This window comes from Erpetoichthys calabaricus, chromosome 6 (genome assembly GCF_900747795.2).
Source record: "Erpetoichthys calabaricus chromosome 6, fErpCal1.3, whole genome shotgun sequence".
NCBI classification, from domain to species: Eukaryota; Metazoa; Chordata; class Cladistia; order Polypteriformes; family Polypteridae; genus Erpetoichthys; species Erpetoichthys calabaricus.
This window is the reverse complement of record NC_041399.2, coordinates 178,042,717-178,065,423: the sequence shown is the minus strand read 5'-3', so window position 1 is coordinate 178,065,423 and position 22,707 is coordinate 178,042,717. Positions and strand designations below refer to the sequence as shown.

The 22,707-nt window shown below is 36.2% G+C and overlaps 1 protein-coding gene across 2 annotated transcripts in view; it reads right to left on the bottom strand.

Annotated features, from left to right (window-relative positions):
- Positions 1-22,707, bottom strand: part of ptprn2 (protein tyrosine phosphatase receptor type N2) — a 1,061,581-nt gene that overhangs the window by 525,752 nt on the left and 513,122 nt on the right. For both annotated transcript variants that reach the window (XM_028804141.2, XM_028804142.2), the window contains exon 11: positions 13,820-13,899. In XM_028804141.2, coding sequence (XP_028659974.2) covers positions 13,820-13,899 — 80 coding nt within the window. The remainder of the gene's footprint in view (positions 1-13,819; positions 13,900-22,707) is intronic.

The following is a 22,707-nucleotide window of genomic DNA, read 5'->3' as shown; positions in this document are numbered from 1 at the left end:
TATGCCATGTTAATGTGCAATTTTATGTCCACTGATTAAATTGCTCATGGCCAATGTGTAAGAAGATCAATATGATTGCAGCATAATTAAAATCTGGATCAATGGGTGTTCTCATTGTGATATACAGCTTTATTATTAACAAATCAGTTGACTGCAATGCTTTTACCCCAGATTTACATTTGCTCTTTTTAACTAAAGTTCTGTTTTATGCACAAAATACTACAGAAAGAGGAATGTCTAAGTTATGGACATTCCTATAAATCTGACAAAAACTCATTTAAGGAAAATGTATTGCAATGATTGGTAAGCTAACCTGCAAATCTATATTTTTTTTGTTTGAATCAGTTGTTGCACGTCCACTGCTGAAAGCAGAACTAGTTTATCTCTTATTTTCTTTCAACAGCTCTTCTTGTTTTAAATGGATTTTAATATGCGTGAAGAATGTTTATCATGATCAAAATCTTAACCACTAATGACAAGCAGTAATTAGTTCAATGCTATCTGATTCAATTTGACATGCAATTTATATTTCTTTTCAAAAACGTATTAACTTCAATGTATTATGTTTTATCAACAGTCTTCATAACTGGTTTACTAATTGCAGTCTCAGAAATTGGTTTTTCATTTTCACCATTTGTTTTCCTATGTATGTTACCCTCTAAATATTTAGCACTGTACTGAATATACCAAAGCCAACACCTTTAAAAAAACCTTACACTTTGTAAGTAATCAGAGCATTAACCCCATTAAAAAATACTTCAGATTGACTGGTGGCATATTAGTTGGCAATGAGGCCTCATATCTTCTACTAGGCTGTGTGGAGTTTGCAAGTGTGCCATGTATCTTTGTTTCTCAATAGATGCCCCAGCCTCCCATACATCTGCAAGGCATGTGGAAGGCTGATAAGCAAATTGTCCTAAAATTAGTTAGCCTAGTTATGTCTTTAAGAATACACTGCAATGAAAATGCTCTCTTGCACCTTGTGCTAGCTGCTGCCAAGACATGCTCTACCTTCATGCAATCCTGTACTGGATTTAGTTGGTTTAGGAGATGGATGGTAGTGTCCTGTAAGGGACCAGTTTTTTAGGTGTATTAGTATTAAATACAAAGGGCACCTACTGTAGTTGCCCAGTTTCTTTTTCCAAAAAACCATTTGGCTTCTAGTGGGATTATTTGAATTAAAGTTTGGTAAATGTATTCTTCATGAAAATTTATTTCAGAAAAATATTATGAATGAATAGAGTATGCTGTAGAAATGCTTAAAAACTGAATAATCCCCATTTTAAAAGCAGCGATGCATTTTCAAAATCATCTGTTTTAAAACACAGAAATATTCTATGTGACCTCTACTAATGACTAATTCACTGTTTCACATTTACCTTGAGACAGGTTACTTCAAATTATATTATACATTACATTATTATATTATAAATTCTCCCCTTTAACAAACCAGATCATTACTCCAGATTGCAACAGGCAATACCAGTTATTGAAACTCTAATTCAGTCGCCTGCACAAGTGAAAATTCATCATCACATCAGTGGTTTGAACAAATCTCTGCCACACCGACTCACTTCTCCTGCTGCTTGAAGTTGTACCAGGTAAGTTATAGCATTAGATGTTCATAAAGATGAAAAGGGACAAACAAGGAAAGCAAAAAATGTATTAACTTATTGAGCAATGAATTGAAGAGGAAAGGCACTTTCTAAGCATAGCTCTCGCAGCTATTATACATTCAAAGTCTACTTAGTATTTACATTATACTAAAAAAGCTCATGACTGCATTGTCTGTGGATTAAAATGATTCAATATGTTCTGACACTATAAGTTAAAATGACCTGCTATCTATCATGCTATCCAAGCATTTTAAGCCCAACAATTTTTTGGTACACTTTAGCTTGAGACTTCAACATACAGTTTACCTACAAATCAATTCTAAAAATATTTTGTTGCCCAAAAGTTTATCTTCAAGTCTGAAAACATTTAGGTTTTGAAGCAGTAAAAGTTGAACATTATAACCAATCTTCAAGGTGTCATGATATCATTGAAGGTTGTAGTGCTATTATAAAAGAATTAAATTTGCTAATTTTGGCTGTTGTGTCAACCAAACACAATCTTTTGGAAGTCACTATATATTACTGATAAATTTCCTGACATATTTTCTGGATGTTTGTGTTTTTAGTTTACTTATCACTTTGGTATTTGTAAATGGCAACTTACCTTGTCCATTGACAATGGTTCAGAAGTGATGCCAGACTTACTCGTTGTATCTTATAGACTTTACATATACTGCATCAAAGATAAGAGTCATCATCATTTCTCATCAATGGCACAAGACTGATTTTAATTTGAATATTATAGTGATTTTTTAAATGCCCATTAAAACTGTTGACATTCTTTATACCTCCCACAGCTAACAAACATCTTCACAGTAATCTAACTATGGCTTCCAGCATGGCAAGTGTTTCCCGCAGGCTATGTTTGTATACTTTTTGTAAACTATTTGTCTACCCAAAATAGTGACATGCAGCTTGATAATTTAGGTCAGCTTTATTGAATTCATCAAACAACTGAAAAAAAATTTGGACGTGCGCATCAGTAGGCGTTGCGCCCTAGAAACCAAGTTACCTGAAATAACATAACATTTGAGTAATTATTTACCGCTCCGATGCTGATCTTTCTGATCATAAAAGAGGTCATTACGATAGTAATTGACGAGAAGAGTTCATAATTAATTGCAGAATTACAGTATTTGAGGGTTCCTCTAGAGTGCCTCTTTCTCTTGCACGATTTGTCTCAAAAACTATTCAGCACATTGTTATCTCATAACAGGACTAAGTTTCGAGTTTGGTGTTTTTCCGTCAAGCTGTTTTAGCTCAAGAAATTGTGACACACAGACACACACACAGACAGACACATACCCATGATTGAGATATTGATGTTTTCGGTATCAAGGAACCATAAAATGTCAAGAATCATCAAAAACTGGAGATCAAATTTTTTGACAAATCTAAACCTTTCGCTTCACCCCATAGACAACAGCTTATGGTAGGGGAGGGTACAAAGCAATAAAAAGACTCAGATTAGTTTATTCCCACATTATTCTTGATTGCTTCTTTCTATCTGCTGCACTTAAAGCTGGATCCTGTAGGACTGCTGCAGCCATGAAGGCATTAAATGGATGGATTTTTATAAGAAACCAGCAAATGCAAGCAGTATCCTTATTTTAAAATCCTTAGAGTTGACAGATAATTAGGTCCACATACTATGATAGACAAAAGACACTCATATATTGCCATATCTCTGATGTTGCATGTTCTCTATGAAACTTTTGACTTTGAGTTTGCATTTTTTGTAAGTAACAGCTTTTGTCATGTTAGGATACTTAAACTTGCATTTATTTTCTTTGTTTACGATAGGTTTTTGTTTGAAAGACTTGATATTGCCCTATGTCACTCAGAAGATGAATGATTTCTTGAGATTCTTCTTGATTTGAAGGGAGGGGAGTTATATTATAAAACAATTATACTTCTAAAAATACAGAAAGGCAGAAATCCTTCTGTTTGCTGTCTGAAACCTAAACTTGACCTGCTATTGTTATAACACAAAGTCAGCCAGCAGCTGAGAATGATTATACCTTGCAAATGGACACAAGCAAACAGTATGCATATTCAAAAAGTCACAAGCTTTTTATTTCCTCTGCTGATGCCCTTTCCTTTTCCTTTCATGCTACAGACATCAAAGAATACAGCATGGAAGACAAGAAAAGTGAACCACAGAGCACCCTGCATGACTCGTGAACATAACTTACTGATACATAACAGACATTCTCCTTTTATATCAGTGATTATGAATGTGAAGAATGACATTAGAATCAATATTAATAGAAAGGTCAGCTCAGAAAGTAGAACATTCACTTTGTGAACCTGTTGATTCCAAAGTCAAATGTAACCTGAGCCTAGTGAAACATGAAGCCATGTAAGATTTACCAATCACCTTAATCTGCACTCTGAGAGAAAACTAAATTAACCCAGAATACCCATTAGAACATGAGGAGCATATGCAAACTCAACACAAACAGAGTTACAGTTTTAACCTTTGGCTGTGAGACAGCAGTTTCTAGCTACTGCACCACCATGTAAGAAGTCAATTAATCATAATTAATGTATCTGAGAAAATATCAACTTAACTGTAGAATGCTGTAGGCCTGCCTTACATATGGTATTTCTCAAAACAACCTTGTTTAACTTGCTTGGGATTTGCAGCCTGTAAACCAAGAAAATGAAATACAGATCCTCCCCCATTACTTTTCTTTAATGTGCCTCAATAAAATGCTAAGTATGGCATTATGAAATTTGATAAACAGCCTTAAGAAGAACTATTGACAAATGGTAAGCATCTAAACAAAGCAATCTGAGTGAGGTATTCTTTTGTTCTGAAGAACTGAGGCTTGAAACCATAAGTAGGAAACAGATACTTAAACAACACTGCTAAGTATTTCTAAATCAAACATGAATTGAGCCCCATGGTAACATTTAACAATGCAAAGATATTAAAATAAACACGTAGTAATGAAACACTGAGAATGGCAGCAAGACACATGAAGAAAATCCATTTCTGGACAGATTGAAATATTCCTGTATGTGGCCAAAAAAGAAAAGAAAACGAGACAAATCACCAGTACAACCGCCGTGGGAGTCCTGACTGCCAATAGCATTCAGGCTCCCATCAATAATAATATTTTATGAAAATTACACCTTTCTACTTGTGTTGCAGTTTATTTTATTGTGATATGTGACAATTAAATGTTTGACTGTTAAATGTTAAATAAATACAGCTAACATAAAAATAAAGCAAACATTTTGTTTGTGGATTTTACTGCACATCACATTACAACTTAATATAAGAGTATATCAACAGTTAACGCTCCTTGGGTGTCATGTTGCCATCTGGCAAGGCAAGTAATTCTCAAATACCCACACACAATTAAATTTTTCATTGCAGATTTGTACTTATTTGAGCTTAATATATAGTATGTATCTGTATATAATGTACATAACAATCACATGGCTTTAGTTATTGCATTGCTAAATGTTCAGATAATAACAGAATTTCAAATATTTCAAGAAGCCTTTTATTTAGCGAAAAACTGAAACTGATTGTTGTTACAAATCCACATTTTGACACATTCTCTGCTGCCTAATTCCTCATTGACTAGAATGCATTCTCACGGTCAAAAGGCTGACCTCTATGAACCTGCTTATCTCAAGACTGAAGGAGTGTTGTACTGTGGGTCATAGCCTTACCGCCCACTGACACGACCTTCTGCTGCTGCCTGCCACTGCACCTATATGTTTCAGTGTTAACTGGAAGAAACGGACTGAACGTTATATAAATATTTCTGCTTCACCTACTTTAATCAAGGAAAAGAGAATGAAAAAAAAAGAAAACTGACCTATCAAATAAAGCCATGCAGTGGAGATACTTGAAAATGAGACATAATGAGATTCAACTCTTTCATTATTCTCTCACAGAACTATGTGATCACAGAGGGATGAATTGAACGAGGCAGGAATTTTGACTTCTTGCCTGGCAATCATTTCAAATGCAAAAGAATTCAGTAAGAATGAGAAATTAACACTTACTGTTCTTATTTTATTTATTTCAGATAAAGATCAAGGTGTTCAAATCTGTAAATATCTGCATAATCTCATGTATTCTGTTATGTGCAGAGTCTTAGAATATGTAAATAGGTATTCCATAAATAAGGTCAGAGGCCAGGATTGAAGTGGGAAAGTGGGGTTGCAAAATGTCTGAATAGATGAATTGAGAGGTAATGGAAGAGATGTTGCACTGTTTTGACCAGTTCTAATATGTTCAGGGATTCAGAGATTGTGAATGGAAATTAAGTGAGAAAAAATATCCTCAGGAACAATTAAACAGATTGAAACTAGAATCTGTCAAAAAACGAGCACCATTCTTTCCATTATTCATCCACCCATACATTCATCCCCTTATCGACTTCAGGACTAAGGGGTGGAATCTACCACAGTCTATAAAAAGCTATTTGCCTATCTCAGCGCTAACGTCTTAGCACAGTTTTGTTAAACCGTGTTAGAATCAAATTTGCTCAAATTGTTTTTTCCCAATCATGTTGGTTTCCAAGATCTCCAAACAACAATACAATGTTTAGATAGTATTACTGGTTCATCTGAAAATAATGGTGGAATTCCAATGTTTAATATTACTGTATATCTGAAAGAAACATTTAGCATTTTTTCCTGACAGCCCACCAGACTTTTTTAACTTAGCATTCCCAAGCTATGCTAGTGTAAATGTTTTGCTTTGGCTAGAATGAACTATCGAAGTACAGTAATCATACATACTGATTGTGTACTACAACAGCTGGAGACGGCAGGCCACAATGGCAAGATGCATGACCAGGAGATAATTTGGTCAGGCAAACAGGCAGTGGTCAAGAAAAGCCACAAAATCAAAATTCAAACAATACCACCAACGCCCAATATCTCTGCCAAAATTCAAAGTCAAAAACCTCACTATATTCTAATTTTGTAAATATCTTGAATAGCTATCTATTGTCAAATATTTTTAACACAAATACAAATCCAAATACACACACAAATACAAATATATATACAAATATTTTTAATACAAGTTTAGATGCCAGAAGCATCTTACCATTATCTTATATATTCAAGAAATAACATCATACCACTCCAGGGAACATGTGATGGCAATAGAGCCAATGTTACTAACAGCAGGATGATGAACTATGTGAATGTTAGGTAATCAAAAATGTATTAAAAACAAAAAAAAATCACAATAAGATATTTTAACACAAAAAATGCGAGAATAGGTATCCCTGAAAAAATAATACACTTTAAGTACTGCAAAAATGCATCTATTACTCATTTACTATTATGTAACAGGACCTAACAAACACTTCTTTAGGTTTTTATAGCACTTAAAAAGCATCAGTAAAGCATTTAATCATCTCTGCAATGTGACCTACTAATAAAACTTCACTTTGGTGTGGTCTGTGGTGGCTTACCTGAGACACATTTCTCTTGATATTACATATTTAGTATAAGACCTGTGAATTCTTCTTATTAACAAGTCATTTTACCATCATGTCAGTATGCCACACAGCACAGAGGGGAATAACCAAGACCAATGCAGAGAAAAAAGCCTTTGTTAAGGTCTTGTTATGTAAGAGAAAATCAGTAATAGATGCATTTTTGCAGTACATAAACTAAAGTGTTACCATGTTACCTGTAGATACACTGCCTAAACCAATTGACTAATAAAAAGTTGATTACATAAAAAAAATTGAAAAATTGCAGAGTTGTTGTGTCACATTTCTCCTTGGTTTACTATACAAATGTCTATATCAAATACAGTTATTTGATGATTAAAATCATTTTTCATTTTCCTACATTTTCACTTCTTTAGCACCTGTACAGTTGCACATTAAAGCCTCTTTCACAACAAAGATGGCAGTAGTACAATATCAGTGAAATGCCAGCTTTGTTCTCAATTCCGACTCAATAAACTTTCACACTGGTAATTTGACTTCCTCCTTCATTACTCTTCTTTCAGCAAGAAGAGAACTGTGGCCCTGACTTCATTTTGTTTGCCACTATAGGTTGATGTTGAGGACTGTTCCTGAGCAAATCATATCCACCATACTTGTCCCAATATTTTCAAACATCTCTGTCTACTCAAATACACTTGGCTAAATACTTAACTGTGCAAAAGTCATCTCTGTTTGTTAGTTATTGGTACAAAAGTATAAGTAATACAATATTTATAAACCATTACTAACCCTTTTCTATTCTGTTTCTCTTCTCAGCATTTTGATGTGGCACCACCACTCTACTGCCGAGCTGCTCTCTCACATACTGGGAGCATTGGAATCACTGGATAGAAAGGTTCTGTCATCAGAATGGATGACCCACATAGACTCTACTGTAGAATGCCCAAGAAGGGGTGTGCAGCTAGTCAGCCAAGGCCTGTGTCTGTGTGACTGTGTCTGACCCTGTCTTTGATTTTCTCTCTTACAACTGACCGTAGACCCCCTACAGGTTTATTCTCTCCTAGAATGCTACAGACTGGAGATTTTGTTTATCTCTCCTTCGTTGTCGACTGGCCATACATCAAGAATTAACTGAAAGATATTATTGGTTTCCATTTATGTTAACCAGTTCCTACTTTATTTTCTGTGTGTTTTAACAAATCTGGATCTGTATATGTACTAACTCTATATTTAGTAATTTGTAAAATCTATGCTTGCAATATAGTGGAGAATTGGTCACAGTGCTCTGTGCATGCAGTGAGTGAAGAGCACTATACAAAAATAAACTGAGAATTGAATTGAATACTGAGCGCTGAAACACTTTTGTGTTATACTTTGGACACAAATCCAGGTTCATGACTCAATAGCAGCTGACACCAAGACAGGAAGGTCAATAGCAACAGGTGTTCAATCACCAGACTAAAGTTTACAGTCTTGAAAATACACCTGCAAAAAAATGCAAATTTTTAAAAAGCGTGGTAGTGCTTCAGACTAAAGCCACTGTAGTTACTGTAATGTACCTTTATAAGGTAGCTTTCTGGTTCTTTGCCAGGATGACAAGAGCTTATTACATTCTATGTATTAGGCCCTGACCTGTTCTGATGATTGTTTTGAAAAAAAGAAAACCTCCTGCAAATTTCAGCAAATAAAATCAAGTTTGAAAGGGCAGCACTTCCAGTCAAAAATGAACATACATGTAAGTTACATGTGAAAATAAACCTGAGCACAGCCAGTCTAAAATATAAGCAAGAAAAGATGAGTACTTCTATACTAATAGTGCTTTAAATATAGACTTCAGTGGAGAGCTCCAGAGAACTGGGGTCACACATTAAGAGTGTTCACTGAGATTACATAAGCATATTATTCAACCTCTGCAACAGCAAATAGCTTAGAATCCCAACATCTCAGGTGTCCAGAGATGTTAAAGAACAATGTGAAGAAAGTGAGATGCTGGACTTTACAGCTATGCTTATACAAGGGTACAAAACAAATTAAGATAGCATGACCTCACACTTCACATTGAGCTACAATTTTAAAAACAAAAACAAAGACTTTAATTATGATGTTTTTATGCAACCTCCAAACTTGACTGGGCATTTGTTCCAACATGGCAGCAAGTCATCCTTTTCTATCCAGAAGAAATCGATTCCAAGGCACTGCAGTTATGACGTTATAGTGGTTTGGAAAAAGAGGTTTTAGAAAATTGATGAAAAGACACATGTCTACTAAAGAAGATTTTCTAAGTGCAGATGATGATTACTATATATGACTGCAAATAACTGAGGGATGGAACACACACAAGAGCTCAGTCAGCTAATAAGAATTTCTGTAGAGACTATCAACAAAAATGAGAAAAGTGCATATATCATTTCTCAGCAGCTTAATATTTGTCCCCAGTTAATTGAGATGCAAGCAAATGATTTCTACAAAATATCCACTGATCCAATGGTTTTTGAAACTTCTTGAACAAATCTAGGTGAACGGGAGCCAAAGTTTACTAATCCGCTAACAAAGGGCCCAGAAGAGTGGTGGATGAAGTGCCAGTCCACTGCAGGACCTACTCACGCATTCACCTACATTCACTCATTTGGGACTAATTTAGGGATGCCTGCATTTCATGGTACAGTAATGTGGGAGAAAAACCAGGGGACCTGTATAAAAAACTCTGCACAGATTCTGACAGGCACAGGATTTGAACACAGGACCCCAGATCTGTGACATGCAAACCACTCTGCCAACATCTCACAAAAAATGCCAAGTAAAAATACTGGTGGAGCATGCACTGCCACTCCAACATTCAAAAGACTCGCCTTCCTTCATGTCAATACCATAAGAATTGTGTTTTTAAATACCTTTAGGTGATGCTTACTATAGAAAGGTACTATATAAAATAAAGGTTCTTCCTCTGACTTCATACAATACAAATAGGAAGCTAACTGACCAACCACAAACAGCATAAAGTCAAGTTTTCATTTAAAAATCCAACAAAATCACATCTCAAGCATGATAATGCATATAAAGTTTCATATCCTAAAAGAAAAGCAAGCCCTAGTTGAATCAATAACATTCAGAAAGTTCCCTTTAATTAAGAGCTGCGCAAGATAACATTCAGATTTTATAACCGAGCCGTAATCCGCTTTGTTCCAATTGAATGATTAAAGAGAGGGACAAAAAGTTAAAATGCTGAGACAGATCACTTGGGGTCTGTTCTGTTCAACTCCCATGGAGGAAGTTAGCAAAGTCGAATATTAGAATGTGTGATTCTTCTAGAAAAAAAAAAGTCTCCTTTTTAATCTTCTGACTGCGGGAGAGATAAGGAAACAACTAGTTGAATTATACTGAAAACCATGCAATTATTTTATGAACTCCATTAAACAATAATTTCTGCCATACTCTCCTTTTTTGTTTTTGTTTTTCGTTAAACCTAATACTTATTATTCATTGTCACTTACAAAAAACAGAGATCAGTGGTTGCCCTATGGTTAGTCTTTCTTCTTTTTTAAGTAATTATAAAAAGTAGCAGGGAAGAAATGGGGCAACAAAGAAAAGCCATTATAATTTCCACACATCCCTTATGACTGCACTTTAAGGATGAGAGAGCACTACACAACAAAGCTGCCATATTGTCAAACAAAAACTAGTTCCTTGAAAAATGTGCAGCTCTCACAAAAAGAGGCTTGAGCTCTTCATCTCTCCAAAGATAATGGGCCCGTCATCACCCATGAGAGCTCAGAAAAGTGAGTCTGTTACGAATTGTGCAACTGCACATGTGCACAAGTTAATGCTTACCCTTTACTTCAATTGCTTATTAAGTCCTGGGTTTTGCCAGTTCAAGAGGAGGACAAACAAATGCTATGCTCCAAGTTTGTGTAGTCTGGTGGCAGTGAAGTGCTGTCTCTGTCAGAATGCGTCACGCATATCTGTATGTAAAGTGGTGTGCCTTTATCCTTTTCACATTTTCTGAGATACAGTAATGTGTGCAGGATTAGGGCCTCTTCTTAATAATTTACTTGCAAATAAAGTTTGTTTTTTTTTTGTGAAAATTATTAATTACGCAGTCCAGGGTCATGTTGGAATGGAGCTTCAATCGACTCTGGAAGAGGCGCCAGTCTATCACAAAGCATACTGTCACTCTCAATCATAGTCATCATATGGGGAAAATTTAGACTGATCAATTAACTCAACAGTGCCTGACCTATCACTAGTGAGATGTGAAACAGGTATGTTTCGATTGGCATGAAGTTTTATGAAACTGACAGCAAAATTCATTTTGCAGGCAATGTTGAAATTGCGAAATGCAAAATTCACTATAGAGTTTTGGGAGGTTTTCAAGTTTTTTTAAGGTGGGAAACTTTATGTTTCATTTGTAAGTGGACCATTGGAGCAACAGAAAGAGTGATGGGTTGGTTCAAGATTTGCAAAGGGTACTTCAATTAAATATATCACCTACTGCAATTCATCATTATAACGAAGTCTCACAATTTCATCTGTATATCAGGAGATTTAAAACATACATAGTAACTTCATCAATTTTCAACAAATCAATTCATGTTCATCTAGGGGCCTAAGCCTATTCCAGCCATATCAAGCACAGGCAAGAATCAGCCCTGAATATTAGCCGAACCATGCACATTTATACTCAAATATAATGCTGTATACAGTATTGTGATAAGCAATCAACCATTGGCCACAACACAAAGGCTTTTTACAGGTAGGCCCACATGTACCAAGATCTTGTGTTCCTACTGTTAGAGCCACAGAAAATGTCACCAAAATAACAAACTTGTGATCACTATTTGTTTTTTGTCTGATCTTAATGGATGGCCCTGCACTTTAGAATTATTGGTCTATGCCTCTGGGTCTTTCCACAATATTTCAATTACATGAATTAAAACGTTGCATCCCATTTTATTCATCCACTGACCTCATTTGTGGGAACAGGGCTGAAGTGCCTGTACTGGACTGCAACTCCTTTATACTTGTCTACACAGTTGTCACTCTTAAGATAAAAAGAGTTCTCATAATTAATTAAAAGGAAAAATTACCTAATAATTAGTTGCATACTCAAGCAGTATGCAACAAAAGAGCAATCATGGTATACATACACTTTTTAAACATTCCATTAAAAAAGATACCTACAGGGCAAAGGAAAAATTGTTGGTAACTGAAAACAATGATGGTTTTTAATCCTCCACTCATCTGCCATTTCTAAGCTCTCTACAATTCAGTACGGCCATGGTCAGGAGCCAGGGTGGCAATTAGTGTAACCTGCAAGTGTTTAAGGATATAGAAGCAAAGTGGCATTCCTGGAGGAAGCAGCCACACAGACATGGGGAGAACTTGAAACTCCACACTGACAACAACTAGACATGATGTATGAATCTAGAATAGTCAAACAGTGAGACAGCACTGTGATATGGCTTGATTGTGAACCATTCAACCTAAACATTCAAATTATAAACATTTAACATGTAAGAGTTACCTTAGTTGTCATCCATTGCTGTCAGACTGTGTTACTAGTAACTAGTTTGATCACAGTACTTACTCTCTTTATTGCCCTGATCAAGTAACATTGATTCTTTTTGGTAGACAGAGTGCTTTTGTGGAGGCCAAACCCTAACCTGACAGGATCAAGTGCAAGGTTGGAACAAGCCCATTTTGTGGTATTGACCTTGGAATGTAGCAAACAGAAAATAGAACTATTCAGATAAAAACCCACCAGACATGAAGAAAACAGGCAAACTACAAACACACGAAAGACAGACAATGACCCACATAAAAATCATTACAGCAGTGTTCTAAAGTGATGAACTAAAAGAAATAACCACTGTATCACCTACTACAGTAAGTCAATATATAAAACAACCACACAACAACATTCATTTCTATAGCACATTTTATACAAAAACTGCAGGATCAAATTGCTTTACAAGATGTCAAAGAAAAAAGTTTCAAGAAAACAAAAAACATATTAAAAGTAGTTAAGAATGGGAATGGCATGGCATACCAAAATTAGTGAATAAAAATAAAATTAGCTAATTTTTAATTCAAGAATACCAATAAAGTAAAAGTACAACTGAACGAAAATATGCATACATTGCACTTACTCCAGACACCTTAATTTTTAACTAATGCTTTAAATATCTAACAAATTCATCTGGTCTTTATCTCTCTCTCAGTTTATAGCTCTATTGATGAAAATACAGAGAAGGTACCAGGTAAAATAAGAGTCAATGGAAAATTGTCCATCATCATAGTAACAGAAATATGCAAGCGTACAATAGTGTGTCCGTGTGTAATTCCCATGAATAGCAATTTGGTGCCTTTGTCCCCAGATGAGAAGTGTGCATGGAACAGTTTGCCTGCCACTTCAAACTTCCATTTCCTCTTCCCTAGGTACTGAACATAAAACTAAAAAATTCCACCTATCATACCTCCCAGATTATCAAAAAAATGAACATTCAACAAGCAACCACATTGCAAGACTACAGCACTGCCCTCAACAGGACAGAATCATAATAGCAACAAACAATTATGTGAGGAATGCTATCTGCCATATCAGTAAGTTAGAAGGGTACTTCTTGGCGTCACAAGCAGGAATTTTTCCACATTAAATCTTACCAAAGAATGAAGTGTTTCTCTAAATAAATTGTCATTTTCTTTGTACATCTGTTTTCTAGAAATTCCCAACAGAAGAAAATAAAAGCATGATGCACTCCCTACCTGCAGCTTTTGCCACATCTGCGGTTGATAAGTTCTGTGGGTTGGCACCCAGTTGAAAGGTCACTGCTGGGCCCAAAACTCTACAAGATTACAGAAGAAAGAAAGAGGGGGAAATCATTATCTTTTGAATTATAGGATACTGCTACATCATCAAAGAATAAAGAAAAAATATTTTGGAGGCATACAACTTCATACAATATCTGGCATTTACAAGGTTCTAAGCATTTTAAAAATAAACAGACACATTAATAAGAACTGACATATATAGCAATAGCCAGAAATATGTTAGCTATTAAAATATATTTAACATAAAAAATTGTATTAGATACAGTATATTTCATAAGGAGAATATTACTTTACTATCCTTAAAGGACTAATGCTGATGTTAGCAGGATGAGGTCACATTCTTCCTAATTCTAGAGATGGTAAGTGAAATGCAGTTCTACTTCGTTTTCCCATTATAGAGTCTTGGTGAGAATATTCCGGTAGTATCAGGTGACAAGTCGGAGTCAACTTTGCATGGCATGCTGGTCCATGGCAGAGCACCCTCACTCATTGATAGTTGAGCCAATTTAGACTCGCTGATTCATCTAAAAGGCATCAGTTTTGGAGAAATCTTGAACACTTGGTGCAAACCAGATGAAACATGGGCAGAACATGTGTAAACAGCACACACGCACATGGAATCTGGCCCACATCTCTAAAGGTGCAGGACATCACTACCCTTGGGAAAAAACAAGGTACTTCAGAAATACGTTAGCATAAATTCGTAAGAAAGACAACTTAAATTAGTACATCAAGGAAACTGTTGCTTTAGAGGTCAATGTGAAACTAGTGCTCTCAGGTAATTTACAAATGACGAGTGTCTACAAACTCTGTGAACAATTAAAATCTATTTTAAAAACTTTATTTCACTCACTATTGATTTTCTTTTTGTTAGTCTATTAAAATAACACTAAAAGCAGTTTATGAACATTCTGGATACCCCAATTTTGCCTCCTGTGTTTCCAGAGACATGCATGTATGTTAGGTTATGCAGCTATTCTAAACTGATCATTTGTGAGAGAGAGCAGGTACTGCGATGCCACTGATTGGTTCCTGCCTTGTGCATTCTCTGATTGACAGATCTCAGAATATTATGCCATTTTGTCATGGAATCACACCGTGATCCATTGCAGGTTGCACATTTTGCACTGTGGTAACTGCCAGTGCTCAGCCACAAACTCACAATGACTACATTAAAAGAAGCAGTTTCTCTACAGTGAGAGAAATAGATGAACTTCCATTTTCGAGTGCACAAAGACTGCCTGTAAGCACTGCAAGTGGTGTTCTTCCTGGTGACATCAGCTGAGCTCTCTTTCTCTCAATCAGCCTGCATGCTACTGTGCAGTGCCACCACTACACTCCATCCATCCACAGTGCAAATTCAGACAACTATTTGTCATGGAATTACACCATGGTCCATCCCAGGTTGCACATTTTGCACTGTGGTAACTGTTATTGGCCAGCTGCAAAACCGTGACGTCTAGATTACAAATGTCCTCAGGAGCAATTTCTCTAAACAGACAGCAACAGATGAACTTCCCCTCTTGGGTGCTTAGGGTCTGCCTGTAAGCACTGCAAGTGGAGCTCTTCATGGTGAAGTTGGCCGAGCTCCTTCTGTCACTCAATTCACCTCTACACCTCTCTGTCAGGAGTGAAACCATGGTTATGGTTTAAATAAAGTTATTGTTCTGTAAGATAAAAGTGATACTCTTAAATCAGTGAATGAATTTCCTCTCGATGTTCAGGCTCCTGTGATAGACCAGAGTTCCACTTGGGTTGAAAGCCTTACTTGTCAGCACTACTGGCAAAATGACCACTGTTGGTCAGTTCATAGGGAAAGTGTAATTGGTAAGGGACTGACAGAGAAAAAATGGCACAATAGTGACACAGACTAGTCAAAAACTCTGGCACAACACACACACACATACACACTCACACACACACACACCCTAAGAAGTAATCTTTATAATCTTTAATCATCTGATTGCAATGAGCACTTCTGCAGATGTCTATCAGTCTAGGCATCCATCAATTTTCTAACCAGTATATACAGTTCAGGGATGCAAGGGGGACCTCACATGCATCCACAGTTACATATATAGGTCCACAAAATGCGGAAGGACCGGCAGATCTAAAAATGGTTGTAGCAAGAAAGCATTTAGGCAAGATTCAAATGAAGTGGCTATTTGGCTTTCCTATACCAGCAATGGTATAGCAGCTATATGTGTTAATATCAAAATACAATTTGTTTAGTGTTTTAATACTTCGAAGGACAGGGGACATCTTCCTGTTGATACAACATGTGTTTTGTTAACAGAAACACATAATTGGTTAAACATGCAGCTAACAGAAGAATCAAAACAGCATAGATCATCGCTAAATATGAATCTGCAAACACTGAATTTGTGTCATTTGTTCAATTTTGGAAGGCAAACTACTGTTCATTAGTATAACCTGTAGGTGAAAGAACATGTCAAATACTGCATTTTAATGGTACTTTGAAGAATTTAATGCTGTCTAGCAGATATAAATTTATTGAGTACAGGTAACGACAGTCCAAATAATTTTCTCATTGTGGATTTTTACACAGGAATAAGCAAGAAAGAAGTCTGGTCACTCACGTAAGAAACCTTGAAAACTGACAAACACTGGATGTTCTAAAATAAAGAATTAATATAAGACTGACAAGTTAAAATTCAGACAGGAAGTTTTAAAGTTGAGACAAATGAAAAAAAGAGGGATAGCTTAGGAAATTAAAGCCTCAGGAGTTTGTGACTTTTAAAATTTTAATGAATTCTCCTCATCTTTTAAATGGTACTCTTTAGTAACCAGCTTTTTTAACCAGCTAACGAGGCAAACAGAAAATCTTACAATAACAAATGTTACAAATCTAACAGAGACTTTAAAATTATGTTGTTACAAAAACAGCTTTAAGGAGTTCATTTCAATTGAAATATCCTGAATTATCTTGGAATTCACTAATTTAAAAGTACAAATACAGTATAATAAAGTTTGAATTTTTATTTTTAGTATCGTTTTAAGCAGTATTTTTCAGTCACTGGTGGAAAAATGTCAGAAAATAAATCCAAAATGTATACATGGCTAATATAAATCAGATAATTCACCCTTTATGAACCCTATGTTGAAATCCCCCCCGCCCCCCAAGCTTTAAAATGTGTTGATGTAATTGGCAGAGTCCCCATTTTTGCCACACATTAAAGTTTTGTAATTTGGTATTTATGAATACCAATACTTGTTTACTTAAATGACAGTTGGGTAACTACTTGATGGATACACCAGAATTTTGAAGGTGTTGTTACAGTTAGTATTTATATATTTTATGTTATATTACATGAAATGACACAATATTGTTCACTTGACTAAAATTAACTTAAATAAAAAAAATATTGCAAAGAATTTATGTTTATGCCATGGTGTTGAAAGGTTTTAAGCATCGTGAAATTTTACTAGTACTGGTATTGAATACACAGATTCTAGTATTAATAATAATAATAATACATTTTATTTATATAGAGCCTTTCCCATGCTCAAGGCACTTACAGAATATAATAAAGAACGGCAGAATATACAGTATATAGCATTGTACAAACCAGATAAATAAATAAAGAAGATTAAGACAGTAAATTCTGAAAAAAAAACAGACAACATAATTGATGGTCTAGCACACACATACAGGTTACATGAGCATCTTGACAGAGAAGTAAACTGAGAGAAAGGTAATAAAGTCAAGTAGAGCTAAAAGCCTTCCTGAACAGATGAGTTTTGAGTTGTTTTTTAAAAGAATTCATGGAGTCAGCTGACCTGATTAATTTTGGTAGGTCATTCCAGAGTCTGGGCGCTATACAGCTGAAGGCCCTGTCACCCATGGAGTGTAGATTAGTGAGGGGCACAACAAGATTACCAGAATCAGAGGACCTTAGTGGGCGGGCAGGCACATAGTGATGGAGAAGGTCACTGATGTAGTTTGGTGCGAGGTTATTTAAAGCTTTGTAGGTTATTAGTAGGATTTTATATTCGATTCTGTAGGACACAGGGAGCCAGTGAAGACGGAGCAGGATGGGTGTGATGTGCTCGCTGCTGCTGGTTCGAGTAAGGACTCTTGTATTGTGACATCCCTATTCCTCACTGAAGGTAAATGTCTGAGAAAGTCAGTCCTTTAAATGTTACATAAGGTTCTATACTGAGCGTAAGGACACCAGACATCCAGGGGCTCATCTGGTGGTCTAATCATCTAGGAATGACTAACTCAGACAGAGGTAATTACTGGACTTGTTTGAAGTTGACAATGAGAGGACTTATAGTTGCTTCATGCCAGCATGAAAATTGCATCTGAAGAAGGGAGAAGAGTTAGGTAAATGCTCACTGGATGGAAGAGAACAGGGTAGAGTGAAAAGAGACAGAGATGGGATAGAAGAAGTCAGCATACTTTTGGTTAAAGTTTAGGTGGTAGATAAGTGGATTAGCCATCTCATTTAAGCCTTCATTAGAAAAGACAAAACTGGCAGAGGATCATTTTGTTTCCTTTGGGTTTTCCCAGGTCATCCCTACTATGTACGCTTTGCTTGCTCAAAAAAGCAGGTAATAATGCTGATCTGTGGCCTCCTTGGCAAAATTTTGTGTATTGGAAGAGATGTCAGGTATGCTCTTTCCTATAAAGTCTAAGGTAACTGTATAAGAATATACAATCTGAAAAAGATTACCCATACAAGTGTCCAGTGATTAATGCTTCTGCCACACTGTGCCATGAACCAAGGGACAATTATTGGCGAGGACATTGTTTAGATGGAAACTACACTGTACTCCTACACTGTTAAAAGAGACATGTCAATTTAATTGTTTACTTTAAGTAGGCCTGCAAAAGATGACCGTGCATGTGGTTCTGCTAAGAAGTGGTATTCTGTTCAGCACTGGTTCCTGCCAGACACTTGAAAACAGAAAAAGTGGGATTAGAAAATGAAAAGAATTCAGTTCATCATACACTAAAATCCTCAGATTACATAAATAATAGAATCCTGATAGAAGAAAGATGAGGCAGAACTGTGAAGCATTAGAAATCACATTTGAGATCCTTGTTCTAAAGATAAAATCTTGGCAGGCTGATGACCTTTTACCTGTAAAACCTTCACAATGGATTAAGATCCCAGTTGGCCAAGCAGAATCTAAAATCATATCGCAGTGGAACCTTTGGGTTGTGTAAATAAAACATAAAAAATGTCCTACTTTTAACCTTTAGTGAGCATAGCACAGATGCTGCCGCAAAGGACTGAAGATTTGTATTTCCACAGCATAGCGACATGCACTGTTCACCTTGATGAAAGCAGAGTGGTTTCAAATTGTTTAAGGAGAATTCCATTTGGGCCTTTAATGACAAATATTACACTATGAAAATACATATGACTGTGTGATGAATAGAAAGTCTAGATAAAATTTTACCAAAGTCACTTTCTAAATTACTTCCCAAAAAAAAGGAAAATAACATCAACCTCTGCAACACAGCTATGTTCACAGAATGGGGGTGGAGAGGGGTGGCACTCTGTATACATATTTTAAGAATTATGTCCTTAATACAGAAAATGAAAATCTGAAAGTGCCAAAGCAACCTTTATTATTCTGGTCCAGTCATTTTATCTGCTTTCTCATTTAACTCACTTTCTGCTCTTAAATCTATTATTTATTGCATTCTGTTGTCTCAGCTTTTAATGGACTTCACAAGCTAGTTTTTTAATCTCAAATTCAACCATTCATTCGTGCTGATAATGATTTCTTTTCTATTCCAGTCTTTTTTTAACTAAATTCATCTTCACATTCAAGGCTTTGTCATTTAGTGAGTGCAAATGAAGTACTGTTTTAGACCCTTCAAAGTTAAACTGAAACAAAATGAATGTCAAAAACACATCTCAAATCAAATCATCATCAGGTGAATTAAAGATATACAACTCTTCTGGATCCCAAAGCCAGTGGAACGGGAAACAATGACCTTGATTTTTTTAATTTCTATTATGGGACTAGGGGCTGTCACAGCATGAGGCGCAAGGGGGAACAAACAATGGAGGCCAGTCCATCAGAGGGAATATGTTTGCCATCTCCAGCACTAACAAGGGGACAGTCTAGATCACCACGAGATGCATATCATTAGGAATAAAGAAGAGATAAGAATGTGTATACTCAACACAGACAAAAAGCAGGTGCACCCATATCCACTGGGCCACTGCTTTGAAATATTTTAACACATGTAATCCACTACTTGTGATTTGATCAGTCTCCTTCTTGCTTATCTTTACCTTTTCCCACTTCTGTGTGGGATGGTTGTGTTTGACTCCATACACCTTCGCTCCTGCACCTCTTCCTCAGTCAGACCATTTTCTTTCACGTCTTTCTTTATCCATCAACCTTCAATTTCCCTCACATTCTCTTCCACTGTACTTCCATTCCCATCACTTTTTTGATAGCATATTCATTGTTTCTCGTCATCCATATGACTTCAACTTAGCTTCCTGTACTTTCTTTGATATCTCTACAATGTTTGTTGTACTTCTGATTGTCTCATTTCTTATTCTGTCTTTCTTTGTAACTCCACATATTTACCTCCAACTTCTTACTACCCATGTCTCAGCCCCAGAAAACTTTGCTGGACTTATCGCAGTTTTAAAAAAACATACCTTTCGGATTTGCCTTGATTCTTTAATCACACAATGCTCTTGATACCTTCTTCTACAGTAAATGTTCCATCCACACTGTGCTCTGTGACTTATCTGTACATCCAGTTCTCCACCTTGGACTACCACTGATCCAAGGTATTTAAATATATACTCTCCTTTCAGTTGCTCTCCCAGCAGGCTAATCCATGATTCCTGACTGTAATTAAACATGAAATATTCTAAATTCTTCCTATTTATCTCCAATCTTCTATCTTCCAAAGTCCTTCTCCATTCTTCTAACTTCCTCTCCGCTGCCTCCTTTCCAATGCTACACAAAACAATGATATCAACAAAAACTTCATACCAGCGGGACTGGACTTTTATTCCATGAGTCAACACATCCATAACCTGATCACAGAGGTAAGGACTTAAAGAAGATCCCTGATTGTCTTTAATCAGTATTTTGCTAAGTTTGGTTTACGTTTAACCTTAATCTGCTGTGTTGGGAAATGAACAAGTAGGGTCTGGCTGAAGACCTCCAGCTGCAGACCTCCCTCTATCTACTCCAGCCTCGGGACCTTTTGATGTCATTAAGGGGCCTGCGGCTGGATGTCTGAAGTGGCACAGGATTAATGTGAAAATGTGCAGTTCAGTGGGTCTTCCGGACTAAAATTTTGTTTAGTGGATAAACATAGGTGTTTATGTAAAGGCATACATACTCTTCTGCGTAGGATAACTGAAGAAGTTGACTCACTTGAGTAACTGATGCAGAAAAACATTTGGTTGAAATTTCATTGTTTGGGACAATTTCATAATTTTAAATCCAAAATTTACCAGCAGGAAGCTTTATTCTCTTCTCTTTGCTTCAGAGTATAGTGAGACTAACCGAAACATCATTAATTCCATCTTGCCACAGACCAGTGCAGCAGCTCTAGTTAGTAAAGACCACACATGGCAGAAGCACAGCATTTTTTTTGTGTAAAGCGGGTTAAAATAAAAATAAAAACCTTCTTCAAAACTTGAATTTTAGTCTGTTTCTTTGCAAACATGGTAATGAGTACTGTGTGATTTCTAACACCAAAAGAGGTGTGTAAAATGTATTTTTAGGGACCCTGAACAGTTTTGATTTATAGGCTTTCCCTGAGTCTGAAAAGTAATTGGGGTTTCAGGACCCCTCATGCACATTCTGTATTTTGCACCCTGGATGCTAAACAGTGAGCTACCAAACACCAAAAATATATATAGACTCTTTTAAAACCAGGAGCTATAACTTTCTCTAGACATATTTTATTTTTATACACAGTATGCGTATTGTTATCAAGTTGTTTTTCTTTATAGTGATTGCTTTTGGAAAACACCCCTTGAGGATAGGTGGAGATTCTACTATTCCTTCAATTGTGTGCCCTCAAAATACAGCATCGAAAGCAACCAAGCAATGTTTATTTAGCACTTTCAAATCTTCACAAGATGGTTTTCAAGATGCGTACAGTTTTAAAAGTAATACTGCATTTACATAATGGCAGATATACAGCACGTGAACTCTCAGTGTGGAATCCACTTCTGTTAGTTTCAAGGATAAACAGAGGACAAGGATTCCATAAGAGACCGAATAGAAGCAAGGCCATGTTTAATCACTGATGCCCCACCACTACTCCCGCCTGCCCTCCAGGTGACAAAAGCACTCTGTCACAATCATTTGTACAGTAAATCCACTGACAGCAACACAAAGAGACCCTATCTGATGGAGCAACCATCAGTAGCAGGGGGAAAAAAATGACATTTCCTCATATTCAGAATATGATAAGAATGCTAGGAATAGAGCTCAAAAACTTGCTGTCTCTTCACAATCTGCTATCCAGTCCATATTTATATAAAAAAAAAAAGATGCTTTTATCTGAGACTCACTTGCTTCATTATGGCAGGTCATTGTACCCGTCTCTGACTCGTTTCTCAATCAATCTGCACATCAGCTAATGCACCTGAGGTACTTGGGATTAGCAAACCAAGACAGAATGCTCTTTGTAGCGTTTTTTGGGAGGAGAGTGCTCACTGAAGCATTGACCATTAAATCGACCTTTCTGGGATTGAGCTTGCAAGACAGAAAGAAACAATCTATTTCAAGGGCTGTATTCAGGCTAACACAAATGCAGCTCTGAAAGAGAGTGGGTTCCTATTGACAAAATA